General features: G+C 44.7%; 1 protein-coding gene across 3 annotated transcripts in view; it reads right to left on the reverse strand.

Moving 5' to 3' along the window:
• Positions 1-16571: 16571 nt before the first annotated feature.
• Abcc12 (ATP binding cassette subfamily C member 12) overlaps positions 16572-19096 on the reverse strand; it is a 71361-nt gene continuing 68836 nt past the window's right edge. For all 3 annotated transcript variants that reach the window (XM_032887645.1, XM_032887643.1, XM_032887644.1), the window contains 3 exons: positions 18902-19015; positions 17384-17548; positions 16572-17274 (listed from right to left, as the gene is read on the reverse strand). In XM_032887645.1, the coding sequence (XP_032743536.1) occupies positions 17188-17274; positions 17384-17548; positions 18902-19015 (366 nt within the window). In that variant the 3' untranslated portion in view covers positions 16572-17187. The remainder of the gene's footprint in view (positions 17275-17383; positions 17549-18901; positions 19016-19096) is intronic.

The raw sequence follows: 19096 nt of genomic DNA on the forward strand, positions 1-19096 counted from the left end.
CACAGACATTACCCCGTCTCTCACATAGGCCAGCTTCATTTTAATCTCTCCTGTCTAAAAATCCCCAGTTCTTCTTAGAACATATTCAACAGCTTTAAGTTCTGATCTGAACCAGGTCTATCCAAGATTTGTCACTGTCTTTTGAAACCTCAAGGTCTGCTCACAGTGACAATCCTCCTCCAACAAGGCCACATCTCCTAATCCTTCTCAAACAGTCCCACCAACTGGGGAGCAGATATTCAAATCTTTGAGCCTGAGGAAGTCATTCTTCTTCAAAGCACCACACTGTGCATGCATTAACGTTCTTTTGAAAAAGAATGTCCTGTGAACGAATAGGTTTTGAAAATGCCGGGCTTATAGTGTTGGTGGCTGCAGTCAGTGTCCATCCATACCCTGGCTTGGTGTGATTCTCAGCAGCTAAATTTCCTTAGTAGAAGCAAGCCAGGCAGACAAGAAGCCATCACTCCCCAAGAACAGCTCCTCATCAGAAGGGCAGTGACTGATGTTGAATTCCCAAGCTTTCTCTAACTGCCCCTTCTGGTGAGGTGTCTGTGAAGCACATATTTCCTCAGCAGGACTGAGTTTCTGCTCTGTAAGAAACCCAGACTGTCTGTTTTCCTTTCCTGCTACAATCCTCTCACCTGTCAGGAGATGGAAATTTCTGTCCTAGGCAATGTTCTTGGGCAACTCAAATTATTCAGACTCGGTCTGTTTCCACTGTCAAACTCTCCAAGGAAGTCAGTCCTTTTCCAAATGCATTTAACTGGGGAAGGCTGTTCTCACAGTCCATCTTGAGGGACCAAGGTGAATAATGTTCTTTTGTTATTATGTCTTACAGGGCTACGGATTGAACTCAGGACCATGCTAGGAAAGTGAGATACCACTGAGATGCACCTCTGGTCATCTGTTTCCTGTGGCCAGGTCTTACTATGTATCCTGGTCTCCTCCTTCAACCTCCTCAGCTGCCATTACAGGTTTGTACACTGGGCCCAGTCAGGCAGCATGGTTTGATGCCTGTCACAGAATTCCTAAGAGGAAAGAAGCCAAGAATGGAATCAGGATGTGAAGGTGGAAAGATATTTGCTGGTAAACACTGGGCTGTCTAGAAGTATTTGGCTTCGGGACTTTCCTCTCAAAGGTTCTGCCTGCTGAGACAGAGATGGTGTGAGCAGTTAACAAGTTTATTTGCTGTTGTGGTTTCTTCTTTGAATTCTAGTCCTCATACTTCAGTCGCATTGTGGAAATTAGACTAAGGCCTTGTGAATTCACACTCCGCACATAACTTGAGCTGCTGGGACAGAATTAACCCTTCTGCTTTGAGTCTGCCACGAGGAAGTGGTACTAACCCCCTCACACCGTGATACTGACAGGAAAATATACTTTAGACCTGAGTGATTATGTTGGTAGAGTCAACATCTGAGAGGAACGGAAGGTGGCAAGGGATCTTTCCTCAAGCGCTCAGTTAGAGAAAGACTGATTCCAGGCCTGGGAAGTATTCAAGCGATGTAGCAATGCCTACAATATTTCAAAATAGGATGGTTTTTGTAGTGGGAAAATTTGAAATGTGCCCTGCTGTCAAATCACAGGTAATTAATGAAGGTGGTTGAGGATATGAGAAATCAGCCATGAAACGCTGGGCCAAACCCACATTTGGATTCTAGTCACCGGCAGCATACAGCACCCTCTGAATTCCAATACAGTCTGGGAGTCTTTGCCTCTAGAAGGACACAGAAAGTGTTTCTGGAACACTGCACTGAGTTGTCCCAGAAAACCTCTGTGGTAGTTCATAGCAGGTTCAGAGAATTCTGTCTGGACACTCCATATGCATGCTTGGGTCTCCCTTTGTGCCACATCATTTTATATGAGATGGGACATGATGCTTCTAAGGAGAACCCTCCAAACCTCTTCTAGTGTTCTCCCCAGTACTGAGCGTCTACGCTGGGATGGCCCCTGCCCCTCCAAGGGCTCTTTAAAGTCAAAGCCCGGAGAAAAGGGGAGGCAAGGGAAATAAAGGAAGTCAGAGGGAAGAACTTAGGATGCTGGGGGAATCATTTCCCCCAAGGTGCTTCAAGGGCTAAGAAAAATTAAAGAGAGAAAAGGGGAATGTGCTGGAGTGACCGAGGTCTATGTTGGTGCTCTTTGTGTTTGAAAAAAAAAAAAAAAAAATATATATATATATATATATATACACATACACACATGAAGGACAGGCAAGGTGGCCTTCAAATGACTTTTGATGCTGGGCTGGATTCTCTTAGCCTCCATCTCACCTTAGGGCTGGGTTTTGAGGCTCAGAGCTTTAAAAGCTGCATAGACAAAGGTACATCCAGCTCTCAGTCTGTAACTCTACTCACCCACACCCAGTGTGGCTACTAGCCAACACAAATGGGCTGGCAACCTCCAGCAACAACCTGTTTCAGATCATCTTTGTGCCTTCCTTGCTCCTTACTGGCAAGTCAATGCCAGTATTTTCTGGCTTCTGCCCTTTTCAGTGGTCTTCCCCTACCCTCTGCCGCAAGGGCTCATCTATTATCTGTTGATTCCTGGACACAGGACGAGTTTTAGGTCTCAGGCTGGGGAAGCATCAATAAGAACTGTGATATTTGGAACTGACCATCAAGGAGATGAAATGTATTAACAGAAATTCCAGAAAGTCAGAGAGACTTTTAGATAAATTAGAAAAGAGTTTTCTGGTCAAAAGCCAACACACTGGGGATCTGACACAGTCAAAAAGCCTGTGGGACCTCCATGTCCTTACCACATGAACTGCTGTTCCTCCTGTATGAGTCAGTCCCTTCCTGGCTCAGTTGAGTTCTTTCAAATGGGCTGGATCCCTGGGCACTGCCTGGTAGCCCTTCCTTGCCTATACGTTATTTCTAGAGACTGAAGCCACAGAACACAGAATTCTTTCGGTCTGAGATTAAAATCTTCCATTGCTTTGAGTTGATCTGCTTCCTTTCTTAGCTATCTTTTCAGATGTTTTTTTAGTACCTGTTCTTGGAAAGTGATGCTGCTGGGCTCTGGAAACACAGTGACAAGATCTGTTCTGAAAAGGCCCCGGTATAGCAGGGAAGACAGGGAAAACAGAGAAAATGCTATTAGGACAGGCACTCAGGAGCTACCAGAGGCAGAAATGAAGAGAGGGGAGGTTGGGAGGGGTGGGGCTAAGGTAGTTGTCAGTGCTTTTTAGAAGGTGTTAGTGCAGGAGAGAAGCCCAGAGAAGATGCATTGCAATCCTTAAGTCTTGAATGTTTCCCAAGCCTTCTTTACTTACTAAATTGCTCCCCCAAAGCTAACTCAAAGGACACTATCTCCATGGGGCGTCTTCATGACCCCTATGCACCCTCAGGCTTCTGGAATGAAGCTCTCTGGCCCTTCTATACAAACATCTCACAAATTATTAGTATGTTTCTATAAATCTGCCTCCCAGTTGATGGGGGAAACTTCTGGATCTTGATCATCTCAGGGACCTAGTGATCCACAATACCCAGAACTTAGTATTCCCCAGTACCTCTTGGTTTTAAGTAATCAAATCTTGAGACAGCTTCCTGGTGTCATGATTGCTTTTCAGGTGTCAGCTTGGATAGTGGCTGGCACTTGCGAGGTAATGTATGACTTAGACTTTTCAGGCTATGCTTCTGAGACCAAGTCTCAACCCAAGGAAGATAACTCTTGGGGGTGTTGGGATTTTACCTCTCAAAAATGTGTTTCCTATCTACTCCTCTTGTCAGTCAGCAATAGAAGGAAGAGGAAGAGAGAATTCTTAGTATGCCTACTCAAAAGCTCTGAAGGTTGGGGCTCCACCACTTAAGATGTCATCCCTGGCCAGAGTAGAAGAGTCATCCAGAAGGGTTCAGAATGGTTCTTCCTCATGACCATCCATGTTGAATTGTCATTTACTTTAGTCTTACAAAATTGCAAAGAATTTGCAACCCCACCCCCAGCAGCCAGGGGCTGGGGTGGTGAGGGAGAAGTAGATGGAGTGACCTGTGGAGTCTACAGGTAGGAATATCAGTTTGTCTCTCATCTGGAAGCAGGGGGGTGAACAGAAGCCACCAACTGTACTGTCTGGCCGGGGATCAACTCATTGCTTTGGCTTCAGTGAAGCTACAGGAAACTATGAGTGAGGGCTGGAGTATATAGGAAGCTTTTGTGATTCACTCATTTCTCCGTAGAAATGTAGGGCCACCTGAACAGTCCTGCTTTCTTTCCCCGGTGTAGTACTGTTGCCATCGGTAACACAGGCACCACAGTGCTTCCCGCTCCTGAGGGTATCTGACCCTGGGGACTCTGTTGCAGCGATGAGCGGTAAGCATGATTACGTGGTGCCTGCCACATTCACTTCCTGTCCACATTTTCTTTTGTTCCCAGCCTTCTCTCTGGTGCCAAGTCTTTGAATTTCTGCCACGTTCTGTGTTTCCATTTAATCAGCTAGCTCATTGCTGAGATTGCTGTCACCAAGGGCTTCAAATGAAGAGCTTTGGATGGATAATCATTCTCAGTGTCTTCCCACCTCTCCCCAGCACCTCTTCCCACCCACCTATTATCGGAAGCGTCTTCTTTCTGCCCCTAGCTTGGACTCATATTTTTTTTTGAAAGTCAATTTAGTTTGCTTTCTGCTTGGGCCTACAAATGCAATGAATTTCAATGCTTCTGCCTTTATTAATTCTATGCGTGCTACATCCTGACTCAGGAGATGCCTGTCCACCCACATGGTTCACTTTTCAGAAAGGAGAGAACAGTGCCTGTCTTCTCGATGCTTCTGCTGAATTCCTTTCTCACTATCCACAGCATGTTGAGCTTTACTTACATAGTTTCTCTCTCTAACCCCTTCTTACCCATTCACCTTGGCTATGGTCTCTATGATTCACTTGCTAACAATAGGGGTAGTACACTACAGCTGCCTGTCTGTCTGACTAATGGAATACACCACTCAAGTCTCTCACAGAGTCTCCCAATCTATAAAGGGCAGGGCAAGACAGTAGCCCTCTGTTCTCTGATATAGAAACCCTTATTGCTCCCTGGAGATATTGATCTCTGGATCATGTTCTTGCCTCTCTCTCCTTGGCTTTCTGTTCCTTAAAATGTTAAGAAAACTTAAAAATCCTTTTGACATTCAGTGCGAGCTGTGTGTTATTTTCTTTTGGTCATTATAACCAAAATACATGGTAAAACTGCTCAAAATGGGAAGGACTTACTTTGGGTCACGGTTTCAGGAGATTCAGTCCAGGCAGTGGCAGGGCAGAGACACCCACAGCATGGTAGGCCAGGGAGCAGGCGGGAGGGGGCAGTTCTAGACTAGCTTTCTCTTTCCCTCTTATTCCATGTTCGCCCACAGGACATGGGGTACTGCTTCTCACGTTTAGAGTGAGCCTTCCCTCCTAAGTTAATCCTCTCTAGAAATGCCCTGGGAGACACACACAGAGATTCTTCTAGATGATTCTGGAGCCAGAAAAGTTAATAATGAAAATTAATTATTACAAACTGGCCTCTATCAGACGTGACTGTCGCTACTATGTAGCTACTCAGTAACTATGAATTCAAGGAAAGTTATTTTCAGGTGGGAAGTTGGGAGTGAGTGGAGATGGAGTGGAGAGAGAGAGAGACAGAGACAGAGACAGAGACAGAGACAGAGAGAATATGAATGAATTCAGATAAATACTGGCCAAAAATGTAGACTAGAGGTATGAGAAGATTAAGTCTCCAGACCCCAAGCTGCTCAACCTCCTTATATACAGATGTCTCTCTTCTGTTAGATGCCGTCTGTCATGGAGTTAACAGATGTCGTGGTGGGGTATGAATAGCCACATGCTTTCAATTCCGAGCTTTTGTTGCTTCATAAGTGAATGCTGCCATGGAGAAGTTTGGCTATGGGCAACTTATTTTATTTTTATTATTTATATTGTAAAACGCTGAGTGAAGGCCAATAATCCCAATTCAAGAAACTGTTGTGGTATGGGAGGAGAGTAAAGAAGCAAAAGCACTGAAAATATTCCGTGGTATTTTTTAAGGATATGTGCTCCTGTGCCGACATTTCTCTGTCCAGCCTGTAATGAAATAAATAATTCATGAGAAATAGAAATGTATTGTTCATGGGTCCAGAGACTGGATATTGAAGATCAAGACAAACCAGGTCTACTGTCTGATATGGATTCTTCTTCAAAGATGGTGCTGTCAACAAGCTATCACGTGGCTGGAGGGCAAATAAGCTTTCATACAAGGGTAATTGTGTGAGTTACTTTTGTATTGTAGTGATAAAAAAAAAGTGCCTGATATACATACCACAAGGACAGCTTGATTTCAGCTCATTGTTTCAGTCACTTCAGTTCATCATGGCAAACTCTACTGTATGTGGCCCATGTAAGCATCACAGAGTGAAAGATACGAAGAAGCAGAGTCAGTCCCAGTGTCCCAGGAAATAGAGAGAATGAGACCAGGGACTAGCTACAATCTTCAAGAGCACACCCCTTCCCCCAGGTATGCCCTACCTCCTGAATTTCCTACCACCACCCAAAATAGTGCCACCTACTGAGACACAAGTGCTCTTTGTGTGAGCCTGTACATTTTATACACAGGGCACAATTACTCGTCCTATAGGTGAGGGAGGACAGGGATCTTGAACATGACTTCAGAGAGCAACACAGCACCCTCACCCACCAGCAAAGCCCACACATTCAGTGCACTGCTCTGAGAATCAGTGAGGGAATCTGAATAAGATTCTTAAAACAGTGTCTGATGATACGAAGACTTTGGGGACACGCCAATAGCCTAAGCAATGCCCCATTGACCCTATTAGTTGGCCTGGGCATCCAATGAGGGTCCTTTTCCCCATTCAGAGTACAAAATAGCATTCTCTGACACAGTAATGGGATTTGGTACATGTGATTGGGACCAGCAAGCTCTGGGGGGGTCATCCTGAGTTAGCATCCTGGGGCAGACCAACAGCAGCAAATCTGTAGTCTGGATCTTGAGTATGTTCAAGGGGCCAGTATATAAAAGGATTGGTTCTTAGAGTTACAGTGTTGAGAGTCCAGCAACTGTCAAAGATGGAGGTCTTTAGGCCATTAAGGAGGTGCCCTCGAAGGAGACTGTGGGTCTGTGATTTCTCTCTGTCTACCTTTTTTAGTCATTGTTTCCAAACCATTAAGTGAACAATTTTGCTCTGTCTTACATCCCCAGCCATGACCTTCTGTTGCTGTGCCAGAAGCCCAAACAGAGCCAACCAGTCATGAACTGGAAGCTCTAAGGTTTGAAGCCAAAGCAAATATGTTCTCTTTGTTAATCGATTGTCTCTGGCATTTTGCTCTATTGAAAAGCTAACACATTTGCCAATAAGAAAGGTACACAATAACACGTTCTGGCTTTCCCCACTCTGCTTTCTTCTGCCTTGGCCTCATCTTTCAACAGGCTGTGTCCCTGTGACATTAAAAGAGGCATCTAAAAACTTAAAAATTCTAAAAGAGACTAATTTATCCACTATCCAAAAGGGATAATTCATCTCCCCTACTTAGTGCCAGCTGAGGTCTGTTTTTGACAGATAGCACAGCATGGACCATATGTCCAGCCCAAACTTTTCATGATGTCACAGAGATATGACATTATAATTGACCTGATTTAGACCCCAGGCCCACTCTGGATGGTAGTATCAAGAACCCAACTTCAAGCCTGGGGACGGGCAGTGATCATCTCCAAGGTCCTAGAAACTTGGAAATGGTGGGTGTGAGTTGGAGCTCAGATTTCTTTGACACCCCTCCTCCCAGGACAGGTCAGAGTTCCCAGAAATGCCTTTGATATGTATATGCTCATAATTTATCAAGGAGGTATTCTCAGGGAAAATATTTGGAAGGATCAGGGCACTGAAGGACTAGAAAGAGGAAGATGAAAATTCTAGGGAAAAAAAAAAGGTTCAGTGAAGTATTCCAGGGCTAATTAGTCTGAGCCCACAGAGGACTCTGAAGTGGAAATCACGCTTCACAATTATCCTCAAACTCGGGAGCCAAACCGGTCTGCCGGAGGTGCCCTGCAGGAATAGGAGTATTTAGGACTACTGCCTCCCCTTGGCTTTGAGCAATTTATCAGGCCCCTGGGAAGAACTGAATGTTACCAACTGTAGGGAGCGGGAGTGCACTGAAGCACACTACACTGGAGGAGTGAAACAGGGTCACTCGCAGAATTTGCTGGAATCATAAAGTCCATGCCTTCTGCTCCATGCCCTGCTTCCCAGGCTCCAGTTCATCGGTCTAGACAGAGATATGTCGTCTGCCCAGAACGAGGACACTTGGCTCTACTATCCCTCCATCAGAGAAAGCTGAGGAATTTAATGAGGATTGTAGTGCCATTATGACCACTTCAAATAATCCGTTTGGTTGCCAAGCCAAATGCACTCTCAGTGTAGAGTGGCCTGGTGTTTCCTCACGGATCCTGCTATGCAGATGATCTTTGATTTAGTCATTGCAGAATCAAAGCAGGAAACCTTTTAAATGGCTGCACGGCCCAGAGGGGATTTGGCTCTCCCCTACCACAAACCTGTCAAGAATGTCTTGCTCCACAGGGGTGGCATGCACCATTAAGGACTGGCAGGTGCAATTCTGATGTCTCTCTCCATCAGGCTCCCAGGACTTCTCCAATGTCTCTTTCAACTGGGAACAGACTTTTCCAGCCCTTGTCACTTACAAGGATGCTACTCCTTTCCACAAGTCTACCTGTGTCTTCTGGCCTTCACTGCTCTCTCTGATTATCTATTTAGAGTGCTAGGGATCAAACACAGGACCTTGCGCACCCTAGGCAAGCACTCTGCCGCTAAGCTACTTCTCTAGTCTCATACCTCCTAAAAATGAAGGCAAGAGGCAGGATCAGAAAAGCAAATGATCAAGCAAAATACTACATGAGTGAATAAATAATGAATGCTTGAAATAAATGAATCAATGAGCTCCCCATCCAGCTTTAACCATCCGCTGCCAATTTGCTATATGTGCTTTGACACCTGAAAGTCATTTATTTAATATGATAGGTTGCCTAGGGAGAAGAATTGTTTTGTTTTGTTTTCTCCCTTCTAGAAAGCAGCCTGAGACAGAGACATTTGTGGAAACAACAGTAAACTGGAAGCTAGGCTCCTCCTTCTCCCTGTCAGTCTTTGAATGAATGTAGGACAATTTCCAGGTTAGAGAACCATCTCCCAACTAAGAAAACTGGGAAATGGGTACGGCGTACCATATCTTCAAAGGAAGAGAAGAATCATCCGACCCTCCAGGCAGTTGTTGTTTTGTGTTGGTTAGTTGTTGGTTTGTTTGGACTTTCTCTTTTGGTTTTCCTTTCTGAGACAAGGTATTATTATTTTACATCCCAGGATAGCCCCTAACTCATGGTCCCCCTTCCTCAGCTTCCTGAATGCTGGGATTACAGGCTGCACCAGCATGCGTGGTACTTATGAGCTGGTTTAAAATCTTAATCATAGGCCTCACAGGTGCTTTGCCCACAGCTAATAATTACAGTTTGTATTTGAATTGACACCACGAGAATGCTCGTTTAAGAATGCTGCTTGCAATTTCTTTTTAAAAAGAAATGCAAAGTCAATAGACCTGGGGCGTTAGTGGGGGACACTGTGTAATGCTGCTAGTCATCAGGGAAACACAAGTCAAATCATGGCTTCACTGACCTCTGGTCAGGGTAGCATGGGAAAGAAAGGAAATCCACATGCAGGCACAGCAAAGTGAACCTTAAAGGCACTATGCTAACTGAAAGAAGCCGGGTGTAAAAGGACAAACCTTGTATGATTCTGCTTGTGTGGGCAACTAGACTTCAAGTTCATAGGAACAAGAAGTACAGAACACCCAAGGAATGGTATCTCTGTTTTCTGCAGTTATAACTAAATGCCAGAAAAGGAGCAATTTATTCAGTTCATAATTTGGTCGGAAAGGGGGCATACCTACTAGAGATTTCCTGGTTGATGGAGACATTGAGGTAATCTTATCAAAGAGCAGAGCCTTCCTAGCCTGCCTCTTGAAATGAAAGCATGGGATTCAATTTCAACATGACACCAGCCGGGTACCAGCTTTCAAAGTACAGCCTGTAGGGGACATTTAATAGGGGTCAGGGCTTCGGTACAATGAAAGGCTTTGAACATGTCTGCACAACAAAATAAACTCAGCATTGCTGAGCTGCATGCCTAAAACAATTGAAGTTCTACATATTTCGCAAGAACAACTTATAGACTAAGAATCCGTGAGCATGCTTCTAGCCAGATGAAGCAGGCTGAAAGATCTAGATGTTCGTGGAGCAGAGGGTCATGACCAATCTGTCCAAGTCTTGTGTTAAGATGGCAGGAGCTGGTTTGGCTCGGCCCCTTCATGCTGTTCCCACCACAGCTCTTCATCAAGAGCCACGAGCATGCACACGGTGACATCATGCGGGGCAGCTCTGTGGAGAGCAGCATTTATTTGAAGATCTTAGTGTTCCATTTAGCCTCACCCAGAGGTGACCTTCCACACAGAGCCAAAAGAAAAGTGATTTCTTTGATCGTCCATCTGACCCAAAGCTGACCTCTTGCATTTTTCAATTCGTTTTAAATCATGCTGTACTGGCCCATGTGATTCCAACTCCTAGCAAAGAATAACTCAGTTTTACTGATGATCTTGAGCCAACTTCAGAACTGTGTTCACTTGGACAGGAGAAAAATCTGAGCTCGGTCTCTCTGACCAGGGGCAGTGGATGGGGGGTGCGGGGGGTGGGCAGAGCAGGGAATAGGTAGCCCAAAGATTTGGGGTGAGCTATGAATTGATGTTAAAATGATGCCCCTTTAGGCCACATCTAAGTTGGAAGAAGCCAGATTTAACTACAGAGGAGCGATGGCTCTCTTTTCCTCTGGCCATGCTCAGCAAAGCCCAAAGAAGGGATCTCCAGAGTCCCTGCATTGTTTATGATCCTTGGAGCTGCATGAAGTCTAACCTGAGATGGCCTGAAGTATATTATAATACAAGACTGGAGGTAGGGTGACTGTGTGATTGATGATCAGTATGTCAGTGTCATAAACAAGATCCTGTCCCATTGTTCTACAGTCAGAAACGTCAGACCATGCAGCAGTTTTGGAAACCCCATGGACACTGGATGAGAGAGAGCTAGCCTTCCATGGCCCTCCCCCCTCATGTCTTCTCATATGCTCAAGCCAGGAGTCAATGAACTCACTTCAGAAAAAGCCAATGAGGTAAATTTTTGGCTTTGAAGTCCTACATTTGGTACAGGACCATATTCCGCCATTAGAACGTGAAAGCTGTTGGAAAGATTGCATCTAAAAACAAGTCTGGATGCTTTCCAACGAATCTTTATTTCTTTAAAGTGTGACCGGCTGTGATTGGCCTGTGGCTGTCACTTTGCATCCCTGTTGTATTCCAACTCTCCTCAAACATGGGATACAACTGACTACAAACTACATCGGGAGTAATTTGTTACTGATTTATGATGACAGTGTAAGTGGCTTCCTCCATTCTTTGTTGGCATCCATTGAGGAGATTCCAGAGGTTTTAATTCATAACCCATAGGCGGATGAAGCATTGTATGTATCAGCATTCTAAAGCTGAAACACCAAGATAAATGAGAATAAGATGTCACAGAACTTATTTCTTAATGAGCATCCAAGTGCATGCCAGGAGACTGCAAAGAACTTGGCTCAACTTTGTTCAATTTTATACATCACACATTTGAAGAAACCATGGATTGTGGGGTGGGGGGGACGATGAGCCCTCTGTCTAAATTCTGCTCATGTTCTAGAAATTGTCCTCATTTCTCCTAAGCTGAAAGCCAACCCCTTTTTCTTCAGCTCAGAGAATGGTATTGCACAGGTACAGTACACAGCAGAACCAAGACCCAAACCTAGGCTGAGGTAGGTTGTGGATACCATTTGGAATTTTTGCTGCTGCTCCAAAGAAGAGCACTGGTTGTACAACCTCCTGCAGGAGCAAAGTGAGCTTCCGTGACCCACGGTCCTGCAGGTGGAGCATGTGCCATACATTGGAGTGGCTCAGGAGTGGCCACGTGACTTAGGTTGCCCATGAGATATGGGCTAAAGTGCCACATCTTGTTCCTGATTACCACACCTACCTGTCCTCTGCCATAAAACTGACGATATTCCAGGCAGGGTCTGCTCTGTCAGCCTGACTATGAACAGTGAAGAAGATAAAGGACAAATATCTCTGACCTTTGGTACACATGTCACATGAACAAGAAATAAGCCATCAGGATATGGGGTCATTAGCAGCATAACCAAGACTGACCAATACGTGGGCTTTTCACCTCTGGACACTGGTTTTTGTCATCAGAAGGTCTCAAGTTGCTAGTAGATGGAATTTAACAGAACAGATGCCACAGGGTGGGTAAGTAATGTTCCCGATAGGCTCATGGTTTGAACAGTTGATCCTCTTGGATGGTCAAAGTATTTTGGAAGGTTCTAGGACCTCAGAAAGCAAGGGACAAAGCCACAGGAAGTAGGTCTCTAGGACTGGTCTTTGGGGATATATTATTCCTGGCTATTCACTTCCTTTCCTCTCTTGCTCTCTGCTCCCTAGCCTGCTGTGAGGTGACCTAAGATGTTTCACTGTGCCTTCCACACAATGATAGACTTTGACCTAAAATAAGCCTTTCAAACTCAAACTATTTCTGCCATGTATTTTGAAACAGTGATAAGAAAAGTAATTAATAAAACAGGTTTTAGGATCAGCCTGCTTGGTATTTAAATTCTAAAAGTGGGATAATCTTGGTGACTGTATCAGTTCCTCAGTTTCCCCATCAGTATTATAATACTAGTACTGCTTATGTTGTAATAGCAAAATATAATAGACTAGATAATTTATAAACAACAGAAATTGATTGCTAATTGTTCTGGAACTGAGTAGTAGTACCAGATGGGGCTTTCTACATCACGGTTGTTGACTCTAACATGTCTTCCATGGTTAAAATGGTGAGCCAACTCTGTCAAACCTTTCTTGTATAAATACCTAGTCCCACACATGAGGTCTCTGCCCTGATAAGCTAATCGCCCTATAAGTCAAGGCTCTTAATACCATTGTACTTCTGATTAGGTTTCAAGGGGCATTAATTTCAGACCATGGCAGGTGGATATCTCTCAAAGACATGGTAAGGATTCAACAAAGCACACCAACTTTGAAGACCACGGTCTAGTCAGCATAGTCTGACTTTGGATGACATTTCATGGAGAGTAAGTCATGAAGGTCAAGGGCTGTCCTGGAGACCATCCCCTGACCCTGTGTGATCCTGACAATTGTCACTGTCTCAGAGCAGGCCAGGAGAATGGACAAAGGGGTTTAGGAGCAAAGCCCCTGGAATCAGATTGGCCAGGGTTCAATTGCTACCTCCGTCCTCTCCTTCCTGTGTGCCTGGAGCTAAACTCCTCTCCTCAGGAAGCCTCATCTTGCATTTCAGGGGTGAGACGAGGATTAGGTGAAATGATTCATAAAAAACTGCTTGTCATGGTGTCTGGCACACTGCAGAGGCTCGGCAAACATCAGGATCAATATCAGTATTCTCTCCTGCTAGCACAACAGGAAGAGCATGGGCAGACAGGAGCCACAGGGCATGAGTCATTGCTTCCAATGACTAAAGGAGCCACTGCCCTGGACCTTGAAAAAAGTCTTCCTTGAAGTCATGGGCACATTGTCAGACTGACCTGGAGAGGAAAGTTGAGCATCCTTCATCCATATAACATGTCAGTTATGACTGGCATGGGTTCCCATGGCCACCAGGGACAGCCCAGTCAGACTGTTGTGTCAAAGAAGTTGCTGGGTATCCATCAAGAAGCTATGCAACTTGTCCAAAGTTCTGTGGCTATAAATTTGATGATCGGAGTGTCCCTTCGCAGGAGGGCCACAGTTGTCATAAAGTTGTCCATGAAAGGAATCACCTCACTGTGTCTTTTTCAGTCACATCCTCTTGAGGGTGTCCCATCTGCTGATAGCAGGATTCAATGGAAATGCCTGCCACGGGCTTTACCACACTTGACTAAGACCTTCACCTGGCTCCAACTGCACTGGGTTTCCCTCTGGTCTAGCCTGCGGCCTGTCCAGACATCAGACACAGAATGGCTGGGTGGAGGTAAACCACCAGCTTTTTGCCACAGTGGTTGTTGGATTGGGTATGACTTACTCTTCTCATTGTTGTGATCAAAATACCCAGAAGTAACTTAAGAAGACATATGGTATGTTAAGAGTGGGGAACACATGGAAACAGAAAGCAGAGTTAGAGATGCCAGAAAGCAGAGAGATAGTGAACTACAGCTCACAGCATGTTTCCTTTGTGTTTAGTTCTGGATCCCAACCTGTTAGTTGGTGCCCCTCCATTTAGGGTCTTTCTGTCTCAATTAACTCAATCTAGAAACTCCCTCACTGCCCAGAGGTTTGCCTCCTAGATGGTCCAGATACTGTCAAGCTGATGATATTCACCATCACAAATCTATCCTGTCAACTGATATTCCTTGATATCTGGCCCCAATAGGCTCACCATCATTTCATTATGCAGAGTGCATTCATTTCAACGTCAAACATCCCCATGACTTGTGACAATTACAACACTGCTTAAAAGTTCAAAGTCAATCTCTTCAGAGATTTAGGACCATCTCTTAACTCTGAACAGAACTCTTAACTATGAACCATACAATGGTTGTACTGATTAGTCTTTATTGTCAGTTCAACATGACTTAAAGTCACCTGGAAAGGGGGAACCTTAGTTATGGAATTTCCTTGGTCAGACTGGCGAGAGGTGGTGTCTGTGAGGACTCATAGTGATGATGAATGTGGGATGCTCCAACCCACTGTGGACAACACCTTCCCTAATGATATTGGCTGACTCTAGAAGAAAGCTACAGAAAGCAAGACAGAGAACATGTCAATGAGCAGTGTTCCTTCTTGGGTTTCCTCCCTGACTTCTATGATGGAAAACCCATACCAAGTGAAAACATTGCCAAGTTCTGCTGTCAGCTCAAGATGTAGCCTGGCCCTGTTGGGCCACAGTTGCTGTGGCTTCTGGGTGCCGATCCTAGAGAAACATTTCCCTAGGCAGCTGTTTTTGAGCAGGAAACCCCTTCAACATCATTTTCCATTCATGGGCTCTCCTTTCAAATGAATTTGGTTTCCACATCTGCCTGTCTGTCTGCCGTTTTTTTCTTTTCTGTTTTTTAGTGTCTCCATGCAGAGCACATATTTCTCTTTACTAGTTTTCCTTAATAATCACAGCTGCTCTCAGCTGCCTTGTCCCAAGTTTGAGCTCACTCCTTTAGCCTTTGGTAACCTGCATATTTTTCATGTATTTCTGCTCCATTTTTGTTGCTCTTTCTCACTGTAGACGTGGATAAGGGCATGAATAGTAACCATGTCACAGCCTAAATGCTGCCCTTTCTTAAAATTCCTTCCTTTAAACAAATTAGTCCATTACTTTCTGATCCAGCCTCACCTGAGTTCTCAGGGAACACATCAAATGCAGGGATATGATTTGTCTTTGCCTCTAGCCTAGTTCTCTCAACTTCCAATGCTGGGTCTCTACTGTGCTCCTTTCTTTGGCAGTCTGGTCGTCCACATTCCCACTGGGATGGCCCATCAAACTCTGCTTATTGCAGTCTAGGCTCGCTCTAGCCCCAGATTCCAAACTCTTCCATATCCCTCCCACAAACCAGTTCCGAAAACCTTCAAATGACATGGTCAGGCCTATTGCTGAAGCAGTACCACTTCTAGGTTCTATTCTCTTATTAGAACCTTTTCTCATTGCTGTCAACAGAGTACTTGACAAAGCAACTTAAAGAATCAAGAATTTACGTTTGGCTTATAGTTTAAGGGGATGCCATTCATCGTGGTGGGGAAAGCACAACAGCAAGATCAGGAGGCAGCTGGTCACACGGTGCCTTCAGTCAGGGAGTAGACACAGATGAAAACTGGTACTCAACTACCTCTCTCCTTTTTATTCAGCCCAGTATCCTTAGTACCTACCTAATGTAGTCTCCCTCACAAGCACCCCCAAGGTTTATTAGCTCCAAAATCCTGTCAAATTGACAACCATTAAAAACCATAACAGACTGATGGAAATTCCTAGATTAATCTTCTACCATGCAGGTAAACTAGGAAGGCAGACATAGCAGGCCTGCCATGTTTCTTAAATGTTCCTAAGTGCTAGATGCAGGGTAGTGTGTGGCCAAGGCTCGGAAAGAGCTTTGTTGACCACACTACTGCATGCCATACCTGAGGTGTGGTCTGGGACTGGAAAGAAGTAGAGGGAACCTCATGAAAACGTCACAAGAACCTGTCGTCCTCGCCAGAAATATAAAGAGGGCCTTCAACCCAAGGAGTAGCAAATGCCACTCTGAGCTAGCAGTAATCACCCTGGGGCTACCAGGTAGGTCTTTCCTCTGATCCTCATAGAAGACCTTGAGACTGGTGAACAACTGCATAAATTCATTACTGAGCCAAGGGAGATGGCAGTGGGAGGTTTGTGAGAAAGCATCGTTCAAAGAGAGACAACGTCAGTAAAATAATTGCAAGGCAAAATTTCAGGGTCATTTGGTTTCTCGTTGCATTTTAATGACTGATAAAGAAGATATTAAAATGTCATTTATTCAGAAACCCCAGTGTTTTGCTTTCTGCTTATTTTAACAGATCAACTGTAACATACAATATGATTTCTTTGGAAAAAAAAAATCTCATGCCAAACACTATCACCAGTCTTCCGTGCTATAGATCTGTGCGGTTACTGCTTGCTACATAGTTAGCTAAGAGTGGAATGAAATTAAACAGAAAGAAAACCCTTCTCTCTTGTCTGGTAACAAAATCGAGGAGCGCTGTCACCTCCAGCCTTGGGCATTTTCCATCTCATTCCCTTTTACTGCTTTTGGACAGAAAGTTAGAATGTTCCCATTGTCGAGCATTATGTAGTATTGGTGAGGACTATGAGGACCCTTGGGGTTTTCAGAAGTGAGAGGCAGCTTCCAACCCCCCATCTTTGTCTGGACTCTTCACTATCCAGAACTAACCCTGAGTCTGCCAAGGGAGGTGACCAGAAGAGCAAGGGACACATCTCAGCCCCAGCTCACCCTGTGCTCCATGGGTGGGAGGGGCTGTGGCCAGGGCTGCTTGACTCCACCTTCAGGCTTCTCCTCTCACACATCCATCGCCTCCTCTCAAACCAACAACGGGACCTTTACAGTCCAACTTCTGCAGCTAGTAACATCGCAAATGCAGAGTCAGGCTTCTCAGCAAGGACTTCAGGCTTGTCAAACTCAATCACCTGAAAATCAGAGAAGAACTGAAGTTTTCAGGGAAAGAAAATGTACACACCACATAGCCCCAACTGGGGAAGCCTTTGAGGAGGGGATGCCAACCAGAACTTCCTGCACCTTCCCATTTTCCATGACCAGGACAAGGTCACAGTTGAGGACAGTGTTTAGGCGATGAGCGATGGTCAGCACTGTGCAGCTTTTGAAGGCCTCTTTTATGGTGCTCTGAACAAGGGTGTCTGTCTTGGAATCCATGGAGGCAGTAGCTTCATCAAGGAGAATGATCTGTTAAGAAAGAAGCACTGTAAAAGCCAAAGCTGTGTAAAGAGGAAAATGTATAGCCTTGGAGCCAAGAACCTGGGAACCCTGCAATCCAACTGAGGGCTGCACCCCTTCTGCCTGCAAGCCGCCAGTATTCCCCACCCAGAGACCTTTCCTACTATCACATTTGCAGCTGTCTTTGACTCTATTGCTTGCTTCTTGTAAAGAAGACATGTGGGAATATGCTAGACACTAGACTCGCCAGATCCAAGACAATTCTCCTATCTCAAGATCTTTAATGTCCAAATACAAGTTTGGGGTACATGATAAGGATACCATTTTGGAGCTGAGAGGAGCATCATTCTGCTTGACAAAGTGCTGCTTGGATTTTATAGTTTGAAGGTTTAACCTCAACCCCTAGCTAGACTTAATCTGGTCAACTTACCTAATTTCCTCACATGTGAAGGGTTCACATCTTACACAAAAGCCACAGAACTACTTCATAGTGAGTAGTGTTACCACTGGCCTTAAATGGTTTCTCTTTCCTTCTGTGGACACCTCTTAAAACCCACACAGTGCATTCACCACTATAAATGCTCGGCTAATAGGTTTTCTTTCTTTATCTCAATTGTTATGTGTATATGTATGTGTCTTTGTGTGGCTACATTCATACATACATATAAATGCAGACAAAGTCCAGAAGAGAGTATCAGAGACCCTGGAGCTGGACTTACAGGCTGTTGTGAGCCACATGATGTAAATAAATACTGGGAATCGAACCAAGGTCCTCTGGAAGGGCAGCAAAATTCTTAGCCACTGAGCCCTGGCTCTAGCTCCCAGGAAATAGGATTTGTTAGAGAGAGAGAGAGAGAGAGAGAGAGAGAGAGAGAGAGAGAGAGAGAGAGAGAGAGAGAGCGCCTGGCATTTTTCCCCCTCAGGATCTGTAAGTAAGGCTGGTTAAGTCACTTGGGAAAGTATATATAAAAAAATTTCAAATCTTATATGCTAGCATTCTGGTGGCTTTCTTGGGTGTTCTAGGTACTGTGCCTGAGGATTCAGAATTATTCAGGGACAAAGGGAAAAAGTTGAGAGCATATTTTTCAAACTCAAGCCTCCTAGGAGTGGAGAGAATACGTAATCGAGAGACCTCCCAAGGCGAAGCCCGGATAAGGAAGGCGCTGCTCCAGAAAATGGCTGTTATTTTTCAATTTTTACCCCTCACAAGTTTGTCTTAAGAGAAAGTGATCGGTTTTTAAATTACTGCAGTGCTCTGTCTTTGCTGAAAGACAAACTTGTGTCTTTCTGCCTCCTGGATTGAGCAGCACTGCAGGGAATATCCAAAATTTGACCAATCCATTTTCCAAGCTGTTTCCTTACTTTTGAATTACGGAGAAGTGCCCGGGCCATACAAAGCAGCTGGCGTTCTCCTACTGAGAAGTTTTCCCCGTTTTCTGTGACTTCTGCCTGTAATTTCTCTGGGAGTTTCATTATCTATAAAACACAGAAAATGACACATTTATCCTGGTGATCTATAAAATCGTCCTACATCATCTTATTGATTGCCCCCCTCCT

This window comes from Rattus rattus, chromosome 17, assembly GCF_011064425.1.
Source record: "Rattus rattus isolate New Zealand chromosome 17, Rrattus_CSIRO_v1, whole genome shotgun sequence".
Taxonomy (NCBI): domain Eukaryota; kingdom Metazoa; phylum Chordata; class Mammalia; order Rodentia; family Muridae; genus Rattus; species Rattus rattus.